Source organism: Diadema antillarum, unplaced genomic scaffold (assembly GCF_040938485.1).
Source record: "Diadema antillarum isolate AM-2024a unplaced genomic scaffold, OU_Dant_1.0 scf00000156, whole genome shotgun sequence".
Taxonomy (NCBI): Eukaryota; Metazoa; Echinodermata; class Echinoidea; order Diadematoida; family Diadematidae; genus Diadema; species Diadema antillarum.
Window position 1 is genome coordinate 115428 of NW_027271045.1, and position 23306 is coordinate 138733.

Here is a 23306-nt window from a genome sequence, read left to right on the forward strand (position 1 = left end):
CCATTTTATCGGTTGGTTTTTGTTGATTGCTAGTGTGTTAGTATATGTGTAGTGTGCATGTAACAGTGCAATGCTGTGTTTAGCTGTATATTACCGTGTATTTTGTACCTGCCGCAAACGGCTGCACGGCCGCTTACTGATGCAGTTACTCTAGGCCCTATCTTATTGATAGCCTAGGTATCATCACGGTCACCCGCACACATCTTTTACGTGCTTTTGTCTATGGGAGCGCGGGTGGCGAGTTGCGGGCCCCTTCCTTAGCGCACAACTTTTTCGCATCGCGACGTTCACGTTTGAGGACGATAGCTGCAAATTTCCGGTACCAATCAATGAACTTGTGCAAGTTGTGGCCGGTTCATTTGGAATCTTCAGCATTTTTTGTGTATGTGAGTGGGATTTCATAGAATTTCAGTGACGAAATGTGATTCAAATATGCATAAACATTAACTATGGGGAGGTGTGGGTCACCCAAGTGTATTACTAGCTACTTGTAGTTGTAAATTTACTAGACTCTACAGTTCTAACGTGTTACTGTTACTACGCGTACGACTACCGGTACCGACTATATGAGTAAAATTTACAACTAGATTTAGTCTACAATCTGATCCGCATATCTGTCTGCCCTTCCTGCCAATTGTGACGCGGCGCTAATGCAGTTTAAGTTTACTCCATAATTTATTGACATAAACATGATGAATTTACTCTTCACTATATGCCACACCATCTAGCAAACCCTGGCCTTGCCCCTACTATCCTGACTGAGACTTGGGAGTAGGGGCCTAATGCCACGGTTTAGACAGGTAGAGATGCGTATGCATAACCATTAGCGCCTAAGGGGTACCAAACTGCAGTAGTGCTAGTGGTAGCGCCCGGTGCCCCAAGAATTGCTTATTTTATGGCTGGGTGGCATAATCGAATGTATTCAAAACGCTAGAGTCTAGACCACATTAGACAGTCCAAGATCCAAATTATGAATTCCAAGATGTTCAAGATGAACTCTTTTGAATGACAAGAGAATATTAATCAGAAGGATGAAGGTTGATAAGATTGGTCAAGAGGTGAGGTGTAAATTTTCTTCAATTTGTCGTCTCCCTATACAAATGAAATTTGTAAGATCGTGTCACTGCCGGCAACGAGAAATAGCCTTGTGGTAGTGTCGCTGCCCGGAAAGCAGTAGATGACATGAACCTTGACCTCTTTGCTAAAAAATATACTCATCTGAGTAACTTATAATGATGTCTTCCTCTCATCCCTCCCTTTCCTACCAGATTATGGGGTAGTAAGCCTGCGTCCATCCCCCTACGAGGATGCCCCCCTCACCAGCGTCACTCTCAATGAGGATGAGGGAACCCTCAATGTCTCCCTACTACTCTATGACAGTGCTACCGGGTCACCATCAGTTAATGGAACAGAATTCATCGATGAAGATGTAAGGAATGAACCAGTCAGATTTGGATGCTTTTGTAAAGTGTTTTCCATTACAGAGCTTGGAAGACCTCGGAAGGGTATGATAAGAGATTTTTTTTTTTTCTTTAACAGTTTGTTGGCAAGGCCCTGTACTTAATACAGATGAGGTGAATTCATTTTACTTGCCCAACTGTGAATTTATTTATGCTGAGCCAGTGGGCAAGCGAGATTGTGGCACATTGCCCTGTTAGACTTGCATTTGTAAATGCAAAGCCATGAAACACATTCAAACAATGTATGACTTGCTGAAAAGATTCATCTGATTGGAATGTCAACTGGATAAAAGTTCATTTTGTCACAATCAGTTGCAAATTGCCTGTTTGATTAGACTTTCGCCTGAACTGGTTCTGTAGGCTTCTTCAGATCGGTCGCTGTAAAAGAGTTGTTTTCCCACTAGCTGACATAGCTGGTGCATGCCGATCATCATGTTTGTTTGTTGTTCTTTTTTTTATATTGAAGGTCATCATCAGTTGCAACATCACCACACTGTATACTCCAGGAGACACAATAGTCAGTCTTACAGACATTTTGATCACTGCTTCTGACGTCTCTGGTTTAGTTCCCTTCAGGTAAGAGGAGGATATTCATTCAGAGGGCATCAATGATGAATAATAATCCCAATGTCAGTAATATTGCTTTGTGCATGTGACAATTTTGGCTTATGTAATTGATTTTGAAAGAAAGTTGATTGATGAAATGCGAAGCATCCACAGGGGACTAAAATCCACATATTAAATAGATTTTACAAACATTATTCTTGAAACAGTTGCCAGCAGTGTTACATCATGTCGTGATATGTTTGCCCATCATCCCCTTACCATCAACCAAGACATCTTACTTTTATTAAAATGTTCCTAAGGTTTTGATTTTTTTATATCAGTATGTTGCAATGGTTGTAGGCAGATATTTTATTAGTCCATTTTCTAAATGACAACTGCCATGTAGGAAACTATAACTTAAAAAAGATTGTAATTGAGTGAATGTTATGGGAATTCTGTAGAATTGAGTTGCCTGTTTCGATTGAACAAGAATTAAAAAAATGTGAACAATATCTGTTTGCCTTACAGTGTTGAAGAGCAGGGTCGGCCTGTGGAGGTGCAATGTAGGGGCGAGACATCCCCCGATAGTACGGGCACCACGGCGTACTTCAACTTTGAAACATCCGGAGGTCCAACAGGGTATGTATCCATGGAAGCACAGTATGTATGTATTCCATTCTATGTTCAGTCATTCTTTTGTATGGCAGGAAGAATAATGTGCGTGGTTGATACTGTTTACCATCTGTTACAAATCTCCTAAGGAAAAGAATGAGAGGCATTGGTGTCACTCATTCTGTTTTCCCCTTGTCTTTCAGTGTGTGTTCAAAAACAAATAAACTTCTTGTTTCAGAGATATGCAAGAGAAGTGGTCAATCAAATAGTTGTGTCATGTCAAAATATAGCCGCAAGAAATACAAAATAAGACCAGCAGTTGGCTCACGGTATTAAATCCTTACAATTGCTTGAAATAACATAGCTTGTGGATACAAAATTCCAAAATTGTCATCTAGATACCAATCAAAATAGAAGCCTCATGTGGAGGTAACCATATTTTTTCAACATTTACACATGTTTATTTCATTCATATGATAAAAAGTATAGGATATTATTTATGCAATGATTTCTTATATATCATCAATATATCTTTGATGACAATATGATTCATTCTTCATGTACTCTACTCAGGAATGTAGCAGTGAAGAAGAGCCCTGTAGTAAGCTTCTGTGAACCTGTAATCACAGTGCCCAACTCTCCTACTATCACAACAGCTGATGTACAGGTTGAACTAAGGTGAGCTCTCTGAAAACTTTATGTATATATTCATTTATTTATATCTAAAATAACTTTTTGAATATGAAAAAATTCCTTTCTTTATGTGATTTTGATCACAAACTTTATTATTTCTTATGTTTTAGGCCACTATGTATTCGCACATATTCTTCTATAACAGATTCCTTGATCATCTTTCTATTTTGTGCTAGTTTGCAGACTATAAATCTTACTATGAAACCTATCAAGTAGTACTTGAAAGTAATTTGAATTGATACGTACTTTGTTGATAGGTGCATTCCAGCTGTAAAGTACAAAACAATTTACTCCCATTATAACAAAGTCCTTGCGACTGGCAGTTTTCTTTTGTTATAACAAAATTTTATTATACCCAAAGAGCATAGGGTGTAAAGGTGTACAGATGATAATTTTTTGACCTGACTTTGATTCCGTTTTAACAAGAATTTCATTATAACTGTGTTCATTAAAAGAGGAGTGCACTGCAGCATTGTTGTTAGTATGATGATGGTAGTGATGATGAGGATGATGATCATTATTTTCATATCATCATCATCATCATCATCATCATCATTCTCATCATCATCATCATCATTCTTTTTATCTTTCTTGTTGCATTAGTGAACTTGTGGTTGACTTCCCAGTCAATATTTCCTGTGCAGTCACTGGAGTGATAGATGGTAAGTTGTGATATCAAAGTTTGATATAGTGGATATATTTCTAACAATCTTTGAAAAGTATATTCCCACGCTATCCTTACTTCATATTTATGCGGAATTCATGTGTCTTGTGTAGATTGCATGATTCAATCTCTTCTCTTGAAGTAGAAAAAAACATTTTTGTTTTCAGAAACTTGTGAAAAACGTGTATGCACAAAATTGCAAAACAATGTGACTTTTCTTTAAAAAAACAATTTTCATCGTCTTGGCAGTCATTGTTATTTGTTATTTCCGTAAAAGAGGTTTTTTTTTCAGTCTGACTGCAAACAGAGTTCTTTGCTGTGATAACTAATAAATTATCGTAGTATGATTTCAGTCCGTTTGAATGCACTTGTTTTCTCATGTTTTTTCTTCTCTTTCTTGGTAAATCTTACCCAGCATGTAGTAAAAAGATTTAGTCTCAGTCTTTAATAGTGCTATTATTCTGCTGGTTTTTTCCCCTGACTTCATCAAGTCAAAGTTTTTAGGAGACAAAAAAAAAAATGCAATTTTCATGAGCAGTGTTCCAATTTTCCACTTGCACGACTGTAATTTTTTTATTCCCTTTCTCCTTGACACAATGTCAGCATGTATCACATCTATTTTCCGGCCAAGTTACCCCTTGTATGATGTTTTCTTTTCAGAGCCAATCATTTTCCTATAAGTACCCATAGATTCATTTGTTGTTTCATCTAACCTAGTAATATGGTAAAATAGATACCAGATGATCATTCCTTTTCAAAGATATATATGTCATCATTGGATTTCATTTTCTCCTTTTTTGTCACATTTTACAGTCATAATGCTCTCTCTCAATCAATTTCATACCTGTTGATATTTTAATTATGTTTTCATCAATAGAAGAACAAGTATCTACTTTTTAAATTTGTAATTACATCATAATGTAGTTGTATATTTCTCTTTACTGCTTATTGTTTCTGACCCATTCCTTTTCAGCTAATGGAAATTCTGTCTCTAGCGATGGTAAATCAAACAAACATCTGAAACATATGCTTTTCAGAATGCGCTCTGCAGCTGCTTCAATAGCACGGCTAATAAGTAGAAATGAAATGGTGAAATATTTTCCTAAGCTGCACTTTTATTTTTGCATGCAATCGATTATGTACTTAACAAATCTCTATATTGTCACATAGTATGTTCTCATTCTCATTTCTACTCTCTAAATGTTATCAAATACATTTCTTTTTAGAGTTGCAGCCCACTATACAATATGATGCCACAAAGAGGTGTGGAGAAAGGGGGAGAGAGAGGTTAGATGAAAAAAAAAAAATTAATAATCAAGAGGGGAAAAACAACAGCAACAAAACCTCTGTACTTACTAGTTGACGGCACATATTGTACATGCATCATGTTATTGTAGTAAGAGTGATAATGTGAGATGAAAATCATGACTACAAGTCAATTTGCCTTTTGGCTGCTTAAAGTCAGTTCCAAGCATATAACAAAAACAAAGAAATTCCAGAAACTGTCTAATTTGACCAATGCACCTTTTATTAAATGTTATCATAGAAGGTAAATTGGACACTCATAACTCCTCTAACACCAACTACCACTACACCCATATCAAAATCAAAATCACCACTTCGAACTACTAACTAGTGACATGTGATATGCATGCATGAAGTTTCCTGTGGTACAATCCAATAACAGAGTCAATGAAAAGGAAACAGAAAACAATAAAAACACCTGGTGGAAACTTGGAAGGCACCTTTACAGGACCTACCTTTGCACGAGATAGGGATCACACTAGTTGTATTAACCTCCCGAAGGGGAACATTTCTCTTAAATACTGGGAAGAAAAGTTCATAAACTGAACACCGATTTTGTCCAGTGGTACATGGATGCAAACTCCAAACTGTAGCAAAGAGGGAGTTCTTTTCCATGGAGGTTTGGGAGGGAACAAACTATCCATCAGTACCTTACAGGTGAATCACAGAGAAAACATGGAATTTAGTTGCTGCTTATGTGAAGCCAATCAGTAACCATGTCCATGTCATGTGACTTTGACCGCTCTCTTAGGCCCAAATTCTCGAAGGTGGTACAATCTTGTCCATGGTTTAAACCATGTACAAAGACCATAGTTTTTTATGGGGCGCCAAGTGTCGCATGGCCTATTTCGTTACAAAATAACTGATTTCGTAACAAAATAGGCCATACGACACTTGGTGCCCCATAAAAAACTATGGTCTTTGTCCATGGTTTACAAGATTGTACCACTTTCATGAATTCAGGCCTTATTGTTTGAGCAGGACTCAACTTTCAGGAAGTTCAAAAGTCCATAGTTTTTCCTGGTATATTTCTAGTAATGTGTATTGGTAAAGATCTGCTTCATTACTTTTATTCATTGCTTCATTTCTTTCATTTCTAGAAATCTTTCACCGTAGGGTCTTACATTTCCCTCTTTTCCCCCCTGCCTAATGGTCAAACCTCTTTGCTATCTACATTCTGTACACCTTTTTTCTTATCTTTTCTTTATTCCTCTCTTTTTTGGTTTCTTTTTTGCAGCAGCAGCATTCAAAAAGAACTAACTGTAGCTCATTGCATTATCATTTATTGCATATTGAGAACAGGATTGTATAAATTGTGGTAGTTTAATCCCAGTGTAATTTTTGCCAATGAAAAGTCAAATTGATAATCTAAAATGTGAACATGCATGAGCTTGCATTACAAACCCCTGAAGAGTTAGAGCATTTGCTGTTTTAGTTGGTCATATTTGAAAAGAATGGGTTCTCAGCTTTGACATGATGTATAAAATTTGATGATCCCAACAGTAAAAATTAATTATAATGATATGCAATTCAAAATAAAATCCAACCTCCTGAAGGATTACTTTGGAAAGCAAGAATCCTTCAAATTAATGGATCTGTTGATCACACTGACACATTCTATATTATCCCTCCACAAAGAAGGATCTAAAACAACACAGAAGCAAGGCATTTCATATAAAATCCAGAAACTTGGAATATTCAGGTTCATTCTAAACATAGCCATCATCACACCTGCCAACTCTTTTTGAAGAGTTTGTCTACATTTTTCATACATGCTTTCAAGTGCCTAATTAGCTGAAAGTATTGAAAGAGGAAAGAGAAAGAACTGGGGCTCTACAAAACCTGTGAAAAACACTACTTTGTTTTAATTTCATGCTCTCAGCTTTGGATTTCATTGTAAGAAAGAGTACTCCTTCAAGAAATACCAAAAACTAGAGATCAAGTTTATTGAACTACTGAACATATAATCAGGCTTACCAAGAAATTGACAGGGGGTCTGTGTAACTTTTATGGGCTGGTAAGGCAAGGTCACATACGATGTATTTTCTGTGTTGCATGCCACATAGTCTGCAAAATAGTATCTAACATGCAATCAATATTCATTGTTTCATAAAAAAAAATAATGTAGTTTAGTATATCATGATTCTTTCAATGTATTTCTTTCAGCATAGTTCAACATGGTTTGGCTCTTGCAAACATCAAATGTGTAAAGCTTAATATTGTGGACATGTCCATTCCATGGCATACTGCCATTATTTTTTTAAGAGAGACCATGGACATCATCTCTTTACATATTGAAACTTGTGTGATATGTTTGTTTGTTAGTTTTTTTTTTAATGAATTGAAAGATATGTGCATTTATAGAGCTGCTATGCTTGTGAGTGTGTTGTGCCTAGAAGTGATATGTTTTAAGTGCCACTACATCATTGCTTGCTTCTTGCATCATGTGCAGAAAGATATGCATAAAGAAAAAAAAAATAGTGTGTGTTCATGCATTTTTCCCCTTTGTAGTGAAATGAAACATTTTTCAACTACCGTAAATGGAAAAGAAACCTACTACTGTAAAAGCTGAGTGTTTGTGAGGGTTTAATTTTTTGCAAATTTCGTGAATCACTTTTGGGCCGCAAATACACGATAGCATTGTCACTTGATCTTGATTGCATTTAATTCACAGACAGGGATTAGTACACTTACGTTAGCCTTGGTGTGACATCACAAATGCAACATCTTATGAAAATGTCTGTGATCTGCTCATTTACTAAGATATCTGTAAGCCAAAATGAAAGCTTTACAGTAAATGAAAGCAATCATCAGTATTATGTCAATTACAAACATATGCATTAATTTTGTGTGTGTGTGTGTGTGTATGTGTTCCTGTTCCACATGGAATGTGACACCAAAGTTGTGTTTAATGATAGCAAAATCCGTAGATGATGTGAACTTACTTCATTTATTGAGAAGATTTTACATTAAATGGATAAATAGTAAAAATACACTGGGAAATAGTTCTGAGAGTTTGTAAGAAAAATCGTGTTATTCTTATATTTTCAGTCTGGGCAGTAGACTTAAGTGGAAATTTGCTTTGTGAAAACCGTCCACTGTTTACTATGGCTACATGTATTAGATTTGCCATTGACCAGTGCTTCACTGCTGGTAGCTTTTAGAGTAAGGGTTGGGATCATTATTGTCCTAGCATTACCTGCCGCTGCACCGTGGGAAGTCTTGACATAATTTGGGGTTGAATTCCTGATACACTAACTGTACTCACACCCAAGCACACCAATGACATCTCCATCTCCCCCCCCCCCCCCAACCCCCCTGCAGGAAATACTTCTCTCATACTGCAGTTCCGGAATGTTACCGTTCAGCCTGGGGACAGCACAGAGGTCTATGTAGGTGCAGCTTTTCTTTCTTTCTTTCTTTCTTTCTTCTTTTTTGTTTTGCATTTGTTTAATGAGACTAGATACATTGGTTATGCTAAACATATAGATGTATATCTGCTCAATCTGAGTAGATGAATTGTATTTAAAAGGGTGCTTCATATTGGAGGTATATACTTGAAGTACATTAATCCAATCTGTCATTCAGGTGTTATTAATCAAGCTGAATGAGATGCAGAAGGACTCAAATGAGAACTGTTTCAAAAGAGTGACTTGTACTGATATTCTTCAAAGCAGTACAAAAGAAAGAACGAAGGCTTTATAGCAACCAAAATTTGCCTCAATGAGAATTAAAACTTTACCACCATACACTTATTCCAAGCAAGGCTGCATGGAGTATGCTTTTAACATTTCATTTTCAAACACTGATGATTTGTATGATCTGTGCATTCTAGTCTTTAGTGATCAAGACTGTTTTCCTCTCCTGTATTTGCTATTGCTCTTCAAACTGTGAAGCCTGGCTTGCTGAAAACAGCTTGTAAATCATGCAATGCCTGTAGTAAGTAAAGAATCTTGCAGTCTTGATATTTCCCCTCTTTTTTTTATTTTCAGGTACCATATACCATTGAGCGAAGGGGTACCATTGTACAAGTCAGCTGCTATGCTGCATCTGAAAATGGCACTCAATTTCTGAGCAGCACTTCTACTGGTAACTCTTTGCAAACCTGTTATTCCAAACAATCATTATTTGTTCTCATTTTACTTTAAATTCTTCATCAGCAAACTAGCTCATGTCTTGATAGAATGAAGCAACTGTCAACCCATCTTTATTGCATAACTCTATTATGTGCTGTTGTAGCCAGATCAGTTGAGTACCTTTGCGCCTTCATGATATAAATGCGAATAAAAAAGCAAAGAGACCCAGCTGGTGTTGTAAACCTGGCATATGTATTTTGGGAGGAGATCATATGGGGGGGGGGGGTAATGATATTATCTTTTAGTGTGTAGATCTAGATCTAGATAAATTCTGGAGTGTTATCTCATAATTGGTACATTTTTGGTGGAACCATCATTCAGTAACGATGCAATACATGAAATATAACAGGGCAGGGATTTCATTCACAAAATACAGGAAATATTCAGTGGGTGGTTGACCATTGAGATTTTGGAATTTATGATCACTGAAAGATAAAATTATGATATCTTGCACCCCCACCCCAAGGAACAAGCTCCTCCGCTGTCTTCAGCCTGGACGAGGGCACTGTCAGTCTCCTGCCGTCCGTCTCCGACATCAAGACGACCCGCATCAGCGCCTTCCTGGTTCTTGGAGACCGGCTGACCGCAAACGAGGGGACCATCACTTACTCCTGCTATGTGGACCAGGCGACCTCCTACGAGCAGGGCCTCAGGATCGCCCAGAACCCAGCCTGCGTCACTCCTGACGACGTCTTCATCCGCCCCACTCCCGGCCCCACGACCACCGGTGCGTTTCACATCAAAACCATTTTATGTTTGCATTGGAGTCTTTGGAGTCACACCTTAGTATCTACCCGATAGTTTTTTGAAACTTCAATGATTTTGTCGTGTGATTGGTAATTGGTGACTTTATAGTCCTTGGTGTACATGCATGCATTTTTATACAGCCTTGAATAGCCTTGAGTAGAGGCTAGTTAGATATAAGATGCTGTAGAAATGCAGTGATTATTCACAACTGAATGAAATGTGTCTTATAGCTAAATCAACAACAACAGCTCCATGAGATGGTGTGGTTGAAATGTGAAAAATTTATGAAATAAAACAACTGCTGTTACTTGCCTTTAGTGAAAACTTTGTGAAGTGTCCACAGTACACAATTGTAGGCCTATGTCTCAGGCTGTCTCTGAATGTGTGTATGTATGTTAGACTTACTGTACTTGGATCTGTTTTGCATGGGACATGTTCATGTTTATTATGACATACAGTCAAACCTGCCTTAGCGGCCACCTGTCTACAGGGGCCGCCTGCTGTACGTGGCCACTAATGAAAATTCTCCACAAGAGAAAAGCCATTTTAAAGACCCTGTCTAGAGCAGCCACCTGTCTATAATGGTCACTTTTTTATCATCTCCCTTGGGTGGCCACTATAGACAGGTTTGACTGTATTTATGACATTTACTCATGAGCAATGCTTCAGTTTGCCATTTTGTTCATTGCTCTCTGTTTTAAGTGGTTACTTTTTGACAGTATTGTAAAACATCTTGTAATATTTGGGTCCTCCTCCCGACAATCAGCTGGCCCCACCCCACCTGCCACCACCAGCAACCCCAACGCTACCACTGCCAACGCTACCACTGCCAACCTGACCACTCCCACAGCTGCTGCCACCACCACCACTCCACAGCCGGTCACCACGGTACCGGCACCGTCCACCCAGGGGACCACACGGAGGCCAACCAATGACACCTCCACGCCCTGGATCCTGCTTCAGTCAGAAATCGTATTTGAGGTAAACCACACCTGATAATCCCTATTGACAAACAAACAAACAAACAAACCAAATAAAAATCAACAACAAACCAAAACATAAAAATAGATGAATAAATAAAATTGTGCAGTAATGCACATATTAGTAGAACTTAAGCAAGAGTATTTCCGGAAGTAGTCCTGTTTTTAGGTAAGGTTAAGTAAGTTTTTATGCCTCCGCCCGAAGGGTGCCGGAGGCATTATGTTTTCGGGTTGTCCTTCCGTACGTATGTACGTCCGTATGTCTGTACGTCCGTACGTCTGTACGTCTGTACGTCTGTACGTCCGTCTGCATTTGTTTACGCGATAACTTGGGTAATATTGAGTGGAATTTTACCAAACTTGGTACAGGTGTAAAGTATGATGGGGCAATTACTTGATTAGATTTTGGGTAAAATTGGCTGTGGTCAAAGGTCAAGGTCAAACCATGAAATTGTATCTGTTTACGCCATAACTCAAAACGGTATGAAGCAAATTTCACCAAACTTTGTCCAAGGATGACATACGTATGATGGGGCAATTACTTGATTAGTTTTTTAGTGAAATCGGCCAGAGATCAAAGGTCAAAGTCAAGGTCAAATCCTAAGAATTATCTGTTTATGCAGTAATTCAAGACTGGATGAAGCAAATTTCACCAAACTTTGTCCAAGGATGACATTTGATAAGGCAATTAATTATGTAGTTTTTGAATGATAGTGGCAAGAGTTCCAGGTCAAAAGGTCAAGGTCAAATGCTCAACATTTTACTATTTTCCCCATATCTATGCAATTCCTGAAAGTATTTTCTTGAAACTTAGTGTATACATTTACTACCAGATAAAAATTCTCCAGAGAGAGTTTCAGGTCATGAGGTCAAAGGTCAAAAGGTCGAAGGTCAGGTGAAAATGTTAAAATTTCACTTTTTTCTCCTTATCTTGTGAATGGTTCAAGGTATCTTCATGGAACTTGGTAAATATACATGTATGTATTGACTGGCAGGGATTATCAAGGGAGTTTAGGAGTCATGGGTCGAAGGTCAAGGTCAACTCCTCAAAATTTCACTATTTCCCTTGGAGAACCATGCATTATGGCGGAGTAATACCAGTCGCCATAGCGACATTTCTAGTTTTCCATTGTTTTATCCACTATCTAAACCATTTAAGTTTCGTTAAGCTAACAATCAGCGTTACAGCTAATATAGATATGTTGCCAATTATATGCCAGTCTCAAACATCATGAACATAATTATGTGTATGTCAAGTGTGTATGATATACCACATAGAAGTATATGAGGATAATCACTGTTACATCATTTGAACTATCTCGGGACTTCACCACATCCACCGATCAGGAAGGAGACATCTTTAAGGAGCTGGTTCTGACCCTTCACCCCGCGACACCAACCTTTGCAGGGGCCATCGTCGTCACTTGCTGTGCCCCGGAGGACATAAACACAAATCGCAAGTACATCAACACGTCCGATGCCCTGGTCTTCTATGCAGATGTGGACGGTCAGAGACCCATCAACTGGACCTTAGCCTCAGGTAAACCACAGCAAATGAAGAAAAAGTAACTGCGATAGGACCTTAAATGCGTCTACACCAATGGTGGTTAGTCTTTAACAAAGCGTTCGCAGACATTGAATGAAGACGTTCATCGTAGTCTGTAGTGATTTGGTGAACAAGATGTAAGTAACTGCTCTCACAAAGAGAATTTTAGAAGAGAAAAGCTTTGAAGATAATGATTAAAAAGAATCCAAACTTCTCTGTCTATCGTCTGTTACCTATGCTTTCTAAATGAAGTAATTAAGTTTGCCATGTTGCCAGGTGAAAAGAAAAAGAAAACGATTAGAGTGCTCTGATAATGTGTGTTGCGATTAAAAAAAACAAAGCCTTAGTGAATGGTGCAGCTTAAAATGCGAGTTACGCAGAGATTTCAATGATTGCTGGCAAACTGGAAGCCATTTTTATCTAAATTCTGTGAAAGTGAGACTAAAGGGGCCTGAGCTTTCAAAAGAGTGAAAATGGCAAAGACAAAAGAGCAAAGATACACTTTATATGAACCACAGACCAAGGCCACAGAGACATAACAACATGACATGCACTGAATACAATAAGAGAGGCCAGGAACACAGGACGGTGAGAACAAAAGGGGCAGGTGGGTGTCGGTAGCAAGGAGGCAATCGGCTATGGAAGGAGGAAGAAAGCAGAGGAGTTAACGGACACAAAGGTGTTTGAGGTGCAGGATGTTGCTTCTTCTGGCAACTTTATCCTTCACAGGTCACCTTGCCTATTATCTAATTTAGAGATCCTCACTGACCCTTCAGTACCCATTCTTTGTGTCTGCATACTCCAGTGAGGAGGTAAAGTTTGGGGAATGGACTGAATGCTAATTAACAAAATCTTTGGCAAGAACTTTGGCAAGTTATAGATAGCTATTTAATGAACATTAGAGGTTGAAAAATGCCTTGAGCCCATTATTCTAAGTTTTTATAGTCTTCTGCCATAGACATGTGTTTGTCTTGTACAGTTTAGATTCACCACCTCTTACACTGCAGGTCTACCAACACTTTTCCTTTCATCACACACAGGTCCCTCATCACGCACTGATGAGACACCACTACCTAACCCTGCCTATGTTGACCTTTCACCCTGCCCATGTGACTTGACAGCTGGTCATTGTGATGTAGAATGCTGTTGTGATGAGGTAGGTCTATCATCTCAACACATGCATGGAGCTGTGTCAACGTAGACAAAGTTCAGGAATTAACTTTTTCTTTTGGTTGCACCGTATTGGTTTCCTCTTACCTACCGTAAAAATTACATCTTGTGAAATACAATTCTATTCAAATTACACTGTATGCCTTACCAATATGATTCACACTAACTATCTGTCATTTTCTACTGGTACCTCAACCTGGCAGGAAAAAACAAAACTTTTCTGAAAATATACATTTTATGTTTGCAGTCCATTCAGTTGTTCACTATTTAGAAGGTACCTCTTCAGCCCAACATTTATTCAAGCTTAGTGACTGTCTACTAGATCACACATTTTCATGCTATACACTTCACGTTGTAAGTGTATAATGAAGATTGCTCTTGAGAACTTGGTTTGCCGTAAAGTGTGGATACTGTAACCTTCATGCATTTAATAATTGTTGTAAATACAATGGAGCCGTATTGTAAACAGCATGGATGTAACAAAACACTATTATATCAAAGTCATTTTGCGTGTCCTAACTTTGTATTTTTTATTTTTTTGCACTAGTGGAACAAGAAATCCAATAAGGCAAAATAATTGTTGCCATCCAAAGTTCTTGCTATAGCAAAGTTCCTCTGCATTTGTCTTGTGTCATGTGCTAGGATTGCAATGCGGCAGACATCCTGGTGTTCTCGTGTGCCGATGAGGTGGAGGAGATTCTCACCACGATCCATGACTGCAACAGCACTGATTTGTACAAGGCTGACTGGTCACCGCTACTCTGTGTCCAAACATCCAACAGCCCATACCTAGGGATGTACCAGGGCACGGTGCCTGCACAACGTGATCTGAGTGCCTTCAACCAGCTGAAGACGGCCAGCTTAACGGGTCGCGACACCAGCTACCAGGATTCAGGGAGTCGTACCCTCGATTACACCAGCCCAGACGGTTCTGCCTACAGCAACGGAGACCCCGTGGAGCTTCTCTATGGTTCTGGTTCCCGAGGGTTCCTGGCCCTGCCGCAGATGGTGCTGAGCGGAGAGTGCCTTTGGACATCTCCCGTGCAGTTCCAGGAGGACCTAGTCACTCGCTGCGTCCTTCCACCGAACCAGGTTCTCTGCCAGGAATTCTCTCCGCTGAGTGCCTTACTCTTCCTCAGGTCCTCTACTGAGTCATACCCACCCTGTCCCAATCAGCCCTTGGTGGTGAGTCAGTATGGTCAAGCCTCGACTGCTCCAACTGACATCCAGTACTACTGTGTAGAGGATGTCTCTGAGTATCAGCTTCAAGTGACCAGTGAAGAAGACCTGTTCGGGTTATACCAGAGTTCTCTCTTTGCCGATACGGAGAACGGATCGCTCAGTGAGTCGGTGGTCCCGCAGCGCTGCTTGTGGGATGATGGCTTCAGCCAGCCGCCTGCGCCAGTCTTCGATAATTTCACCAACCTTTGTCTCAATTCTGTCGTGAGTGTCAGCTATGAGATGTTCTGGCGAGGTGGAGAAATCACTTGGATCCTTGGCACGGTCATCATGGGTTCCATGCCTCTGATTCCGGACGACAGCATAATAGAGGAAGAGGCAGAGGAGTTTGTGCCACCACCCGTCACAGTCCCGGTGCCTGCCTCGACAGCAGCTCCCACCACCGAAAGTGATCTGTCAACTGACATTATTGAAGGCATAACCTTCATCACAGAGGTGGAGGAGATCCTCGAAACAGCCGTCACTGACGTGGCAATTAATGCGGATCAAAATTCGACGGACGCCAACGTCACCACGCCCGCAGCGAGCACCACCTCACCACCCACAACACCAGTAGCTACAACATTCACTCCATTTCTATCAACACCACCTCCCACAGTTGTCACCACTGATGGTATGACCACCACAAACCTGACGACAACAAACACCGACAACAACACGCAGGCCGACAACTTCACCACAGATGCGATGCCCACCACAGACATGACCACATCAGCACCCATAACCCAGTCTCTGTCAACGCCGCTGAATTTCACCGTCCGCTATGCCACTAAATTCACGTACCTACCTGCCCCAAATATTACCCTCAGCGGCGTGTTGGTTGAACCGGAGGAGCAGTACCAGCGATCAGGCAACCCGGGCTATGTGATAGGTAAGAGGGTGCTATCCGGTGAGGCTGTCCTCGTGCCCCTGGTGCTTCCCACCACCCCTGGCACGGCGGTCAACTGCACCGAGTTCCCCTCTGCTCCGAGCTGCGTTGAGATTCCCCTGAATGAGACAGTGTTCGTCTTTGACAGTGTGGATGATTCGGATTCCTCTCAGCTTAAGGTGTTTACTCCTGGTAAGTCCAGAATTTTTCTTTCTGCTAGCCAGCATGCAAATGACAGCAAATGGAGCATAGTGGTGCCAAAACTGACTCCATGTTCTAGGAGTTTGAATGAGATATAAATGAAACCCCCACCATTTTAAAACCAAAACATAGTTCTCATATGTCAATAATTGCTCTGAAATTTACATGTACAGTATGCATGAGAAATGTGTGAAGTAAAACTGTAATCACACAATTTCATGTGAGTAATAACAAAAGTGTGAAATTTTAGCTGAAAAGGTTCATTGAAAGTCCACAATCTCAGAGCTTACCCTGTTGTGTTTCCTACATAATTTTTCATTGTCGATTATCGATAATCAACAAATCAGGCCACGGTGATAACCATCAATCTTCCACGCTAGAGTGACTCACACGCAGCTTGTTGGACAATACAATTGCAAGGGTACAACCGATCATCATGTTAAGTTCTTTCTTCCCACAATGTTAAATGCAGAGCTTACACTCACAGGGCTGCACTCTAACCTATTTTTTCTACTGGTCAGACATGTCTGTTGGACCAGTAGGTACCCATGTTTTCCATGTTTTACTGGTCCGTGCCTGAAAAAAATTACTGGTTCGACAATAAATTTTACTGATCAGAGACAGTTGGACCAGTGCCAGTGTGCAGCCTTGGCTTACAGGGAGGGCTGTTGTAGAATAAAAGTCATGTGATACGATTGAAATAATTCAAAACTTTGATTCTAAAACAGTCCAAAACCACAGTTTAATCAGATGTTTGTCCTGTTTGTTAGTATATTTTTTTGGGTGTTTTTTAATTGTCTTTTCTTCAGTTTTTCTCTCCAAGTGAATTTCAGTTTCTCTGTGCAGTACAATCACAATTTCCTTTTCAAGAAGAAATCACATGATTTGAAAGAGCCAGTTTTATCATATTTTTGTCCTGTCTGTGCATTTTTGTTGGTGCTTTTAATTGTCTTGATTCTGTCGTCTCCCTCACCATCTTGTTTCTCTGCTTCCTCTACCCCCTCCCCCACACCACCAAAAGGAGATGGAAGCCTTTGTTCCCTTTCATCAACCACCACCTTGACCTTTGGCCAAGACACTGTGTCGGGATGCATCCTTCGAATGGGCCAATCAGAGCTGGAGAACTGCACGCTGTTGGCCGCCTACATGGAGGCGGAGCTTAAGAGGCTGGTGCCGTCCAATCGGATTGGAAAGCGCGGCGACTCCAGCACAACGGTCGAAGAAGACTGGGTGGAAATTTTCCAGTAAGTCCCTTGGAAATTCCATGGGGAAGATTAGATATCACACAATGAAACGTAATAGTGCTGTGGCAACTGCAATGAAAAACTTGTGCCATGTTGAGTCAATGTGCACTAAAGATTAGTGTCGTATCCACACAAAATGAGCTAGCATGTAATTATGACATCACTATTTTACAGTGCGAATCAAATCTGTGTTGTGGATCAGTATTTGCTTGTACCATTAGCTTTCCTGTCTATTTTATCTATGCTAGAAAAATGTTCAAACTCTTCCTGTGCCAGGGACTTTGGACAGTGTGTGTGATACTATGGAGGTTTTCTGTGCCAATTGGCACTCAAAGCACGCAAAAGGTCAAAGCAAGTAACTGAACTGACATTTACCTGCGTCTTCAAAACAGCTTTGGTACATTTTTGAGTAGCAACCCTCAACTCTAGTCTTAGAACTCTGTTATCATGCCAACAAAGGGCGACCAGTAGCCTGGGTTCTATGCACTAAGAAACAAGAAGTTTTGAGAGTTGTAAACCTTGTCTGTGTCTGCAAACTTGGACACAACTCGCCAAGTTTTGTTTTACCATGTGCTATTACAACACCCTTTTAAAGTTGACTGTAATGTAATGTAGGACAGCCTAGCATGGGTCCAATTTAAATCACCATAATTTGCATAGACAGAATATTCATCATCGTAAGTGTACAGAGAGTAATATGACTATTCAGCGCAAGTTACAACTCAAAAATCTCTAAAAAATTATAAAATCAATCCATTGAAAAGAGTTTGAGGGCAAAAGGAAACTTAAGGAATGTGACACACACAGGTCAGTAGGTGTAGTGAACAAATCCAACAGAGAAGATTTATGACATAAGAACATAATAGTATAGGAAGTCTGCGATTTCAGGCAATAATGATAGAATAATAATACACCACATATATGTAGTACTGTTATCCATGATTATTTATGGTGAAGTGGCCTTGACAGAGTGTACAGAAAGTAATCTAGCAGTGATAACATGATGTGCAAGCCTGCTCAAAATATATCTCAACAGTGATTCTGAGAGAGTCGCCAAGCTATAAGTATTCAACAGTCCCTCGTATTGGCAATTGTGATACAGCAATGACATTGTAATCCCTGTTTAGTTTAATTTGTTTGAGGTTGTTCGTGGAGCATGCTAATTTGTGTGTCATTTAGGAAAACAAATCACGACAAAGATTGCAAGCCAAAGATTTACTTACAAGTTTACTCTTACTTCCCCAGTCCAGACACCCATCCCTTTGATCTACCGACGGACGAACCTCCGACCACCAGCCCACTGGGCGAGGAGACCACAGCCAATTCTCAGACGACGGAATTCCCTGGCCAGCGCTACGTGGACCCCGAACCACCAGTCAACGCTCAGGACCAGCTCTCGAACGTGTGCAGGGATGTCCCCACGGCCGTCAACTTGGAGGTGCTGATAACGGAAGCGGGGATGTACAGCGGGGTGCCTCAGTACGAGATACTGTCCGCTAGAGTCACGTGAGTGTCCTCTGTCTTCTTACCCCTGATAGAGAGGTTACAATCTGGATCCGAGATTATTATAACCTTTTCCGTGCCAGTGAGTCAAATGTGCATAGGAAATATGCATAGGAGATTAATGTGGCACGCATAGCATTTGTTGTGGGCTCAGTACCGGTTTGCAATCTTTGGGTGCCACTAGTCAACTCTGTGACTACAGTTACCTCTTTGATTGCTAGATGCACTTTTCATTGCATGTTTTTTTTTGCACAAGTCCTTGATGCGTGTCCAGCTATTGTATGCAGAGACTCCAACTCTCCCGTTTTCAACGGGAGATCTCCCGCCAAAAACCCAATTTTGCAAAATCTCCCGTTCTCCCGCTGGAGATTTGATTTCTCCCGTCCTGGCTCTGTGTCTCCCGGTGGAAAGGATTTCTTACTTATTGCTATCGTATGTTGAAAAAATAAGCCTTAGCTAGCACCCGAGAACATCTAGAACCCTAGGAACTTCGCGCTTCGCACACATCAATTTGGAGTCTCCCGTTTGCTAGGGGTTTTGGGCGGGAGAATCTCCAGATCAGAAGGTGCTTGGGGTTGGAGTCTCTGTGTATGCAGTGGACTCCCGTTATAATGAAGTTCCCGGGACAGACAGTTTTCTTTCGTTACATTGAAATTTTATTATGTAACCAAACAAATAAACAGTAGAAATACATAGAATTAATAATGTTGCGGCCTGAATTTTTACTTCGTTGTAACCAGAATTTCTTTATGACTGCATTCGTTATAACGGGAGTGCAATGTACTGCTGTGCTTTCAATAATGTGTCCACCTCTCCGTCTGTCTGAGTAAATATGAATTATATTAAACAGAAGGAAACTGACCTGAAAATATTATAATTTATGAGTGGAAAAATGAGCAAAGAAAATGGTATTCAGCACCTCCACTAATGAATATGTAAATGGTGACAAGTGTATCTCACTTTTTGTGATCTATATTTTTCATATATTTTCAGCTATACCACATCCACCATCCAGCTCACATGCTCGGGGGCCCTGGGGGCCAGCTGTATCTTTGCCCAGCCCGGTCCATCGGAAAATGGGACGATGGTCCAGTCCTTCCCGGTCTACAGTACTGTCACTTTCACGACTGTCCCTGCTGTGGAACCCACGCCAGTCATTCTGTAAGAGATTGGGATGTTTTGACTTTTTGTTCTCCCCGATTACATACAGACTTGAGCTCATGTTCCAGCATTAATTCTTACTTTGAGAACCTTACTTACATTGTTTTGCGCTGTTACTGAATCTACTGTTATACGCTGTCACTGAATATGTGTTTTCATTCTGTTATATTGTATACATGCACTGACTTGCAGAATAACAGCCGATGGCTGAGCAAGTTTCCTTTTTATTACCGTGTTGAAATAAAGTGAAAATGAAATGAATGCAGGAGTCGCACAAGTTTGTGATGTGTTACAATCGAGGCTATTGATGTAAACAAAGGTGTTGTATGGTACGAGCAGGACATGGTTTGTTGCGAGACATTGAATTTGCTACCCTAAATGCCGTCAGTGCGCTGGTGTGATGTTGTATCTAGTGAGATTCAACCAATTTATGTAAGACCATTGCACTTTGTTTTTGTGAACTGCATAAAAACATCATGTGAGAGTTTCTTATAGCTTTGTTGAGTGATCAAACAGCTATTGTATAAGTATTCTACAGTAAGGGAAACTGAAAATGCCATTTGAATGGTTAGCCCATGATAAGTATGCCCATCTATTCCACTCTAGCCACAATTAACCATAAATATGATTTCATTTGGACCAGTCTGTGATTGTCAGATGAACAAACAAAAACTAGAGAAGAAAGAAAGCCTGGAATATGTCCACATGATCATAACTACAAATCTGAATCGATAGACTTCATGAGTGACTTGAAAACATACCTGATTTTATCTCTTCTTCCCCCCCCCCATCTCCATCTCTTTTTCTGCCTGTTTGTCTTTCTTCCATTTTTCCTCTTTTTTTCTGCCTCTATTTTTCTATCTATCTATCTATTTTTTATCTATTTGTATGTATTTATCTCTCTTTCTCTCTTTATATATATTTATCTATCCATCTGTCTGTGCATATATCTGTCTGTCTGTCAATGTATGTGTCTTATTTGTCTGTATATCTATCTATCTATCTATCAATCTATCTATCTATTATCTATCTATCTATCTATCTATCTATCTATCTACCTATCTATCTATCCCTCCATCCCATTCCTATTTGCCCTCTCCCCTCTGCCCCCACACAGGTATTACAAGGACTATGACCCTGATCTCTGCCAGCAGGACGCCTGCCTTTCTGAGCTGTTTTACCCCCTCACAGCCAGCTTCGAGGGGGACCCCTTCCAGTACTCCCTGGCTGTGGCTATGGTCCTTGTCATCATCACAACAGCCTACTTCCTGGTCACATGGCCCTGTGCCCACTTATGAATAGTGTCAATCAATTTCCCTCCTCGGTACTGATTGATTGACATCAGATTTTGGCCGTCGATGGATGACCATTTTTTGTATTCATTGGCTGGTGTGCCATCTTGTCTTGCCCCCATATAAGCATCCTTTGCCAAATTTGTCTCTTTTCAGGTGTGATAAACCGTACATGTTTGAAAAGGTTGTAAAGGTAATGCTACAAGCTTGGGTCCTTTACACTGTGTTATCCTCCTCAGTGCTTGCGATCATTCTGTTGTTGTTTTTTTAACCATATTGGATCATCATCAATTTTCTTTTCTTTGTCTTTTTTAGATGGATATTTTTGGCAAATCTAGTTCTTGCTACTGCTCACAGTATCGGCTTGCAGGAAGTCATATTCCTTATCAGTCATTGTCATCAGTGAATTTGTCACATTGCTTCCTGTCTTTAATAGCTTAGGCCAAATCAAATTGCAATATGATGTACTGCCTTTCATACTGACAGTGAAGCCTCTTCAATAAGCCTTCACAAACCAAAAACCAAGGCCCACATGACTGAAAAGGGTGCATTAGCAATTGAGAAGTAAACAGAAAATGGAACAAAAAATATTTTCTGAAAGAGCAGACTGGTATGTGCTGTTTTAATGAACAATAATGTGCTTCAATTAGGATTAGCAACTTTTTCCAACAAGGTAATATATCCATTACTTTTAGCGCAAATTAATTACTTTTGTTCTGTTTGACAAACACATATTTCTAGAATAACCCATATCTTTTTAGTATTGATTAAGTTTTGATATTCTGGTGAATATTGCCCGTTGATACACAGCACAAGCCTGATCAATGTACTTGCAAGATAGGCCCTTTGCTTTATTACTGTAAAAAAGGAAATTTTTGCGGTGTTGAAATTTTCGCGCATTTCGCGCAATCAGAAACTAGCGCGAAATTAAAAGCACGCAAATATTTTTGCTTGCCATATGTTCCTGTAGTTGATGTTGTTGATACCGCGGAATTAAAAACACGTGAAACTCTTCTTATCCGGCCGAGCGCGAAAAATTAGTCGCGCGAAAATATCCACTTTTACAGTACATGACACTTTACAGGGGGACTGTCATTGAAAGTTTGATAGCGGACATAATGCAAATATGTGTGGTAGCAGGATAACACTTGTAACTATTTTACCTGAAGCTATAGTGATCATCTCATGGCACAGTTAAGTTTTTACATTGGTGTTACCGTTGACCATATGCAACTGTTTATGTACGGTATATTTTGGCAGTGTCTTGTATTTTTGCTATATCTTCTGAGTTAACCAATACTTGTGAAATGAACAAATCTTACAATAATATTGCCTCCCATAACTAAAGTGCACAATACTGTATATCACCCCCATGGTGGGGAATTGCTGATTTCTGGCTCAAAAAGTAACAATACTTCTTCCTATTCCATCAATGATTATTGGTTGTGAATTCAACTACTCATGAAATTGCTTTACTGGTCCCAAATTGCAAAATATTGTACTCACAAAATATATGGCATGTACCGTATCTGGTCATGTGTGAAGTGAGTTATTAAAAATGTTACTGTGATTTATTATCTTTTATTTAAAAATAATGATTGAAGTTCAAGCTTTGTGACTTGAATCAGTGCTATATTTTTGCAAATATGTGATAAGGATTTGATAGTTGTATACATAGTATGTGAAATATGTACATATGTACAGCTTTCTCTCTCAGATCATTTGCTTTCTAAATTATGGCAGCTGTGTGAATATGTAAATGTGAATTGTATGTATATATGCCAATCAACGTAAGTTTATAAATAAACAAAACAAAAGTGATTTCATAATGTATGGCTTGTTACTTTGTTGTTGCTGTTTTTGTGCTTTTAGTTATCAATTTATGCATGGGGAATGGTATGGGTTTGTGGCTGGTTTCACTACCAAAAAATCTTCTATG

General features: G+C 39.8%; 1 protein-coding gene across 1 annotated transcript; it reads left to right on the top strand.

Annotated features, from left to right (window-relative positions):
- The first annotated feature begins 449 nt into the window (after window positions 1-449).
- Window positions 450-21373, top strand: LOC139722063 (uncharacterized). The gene is made up of 18 exons (XM_071633385.1): window positions 450-459; window positions 1269-1429; window positions 1927-2036; window positions 2535-2645; window positions 3192-3296; window positions 3915-3973; window positions 4949-4975; window positions 8605-8672; window positions 9273-9369; window positions 9883-10147; window positions 10958-11144; window positions 12491-12683; window positions 13730-13845; window positions 14502-16158; window positions 17189-17411; window positions 18657-18917; window positions 19908-20075; window positions 21193-21373. The coding sequence occupies exons 1-18, from the start codon at window positions 450-452 to the stop codon at window positions 21371-21373; spliced, it is 3999 nt and encodes a 1332-aa protein (XP_071489486.1).
- Window positions 21374-23306: the final 1933 nt, after the last annotated feature.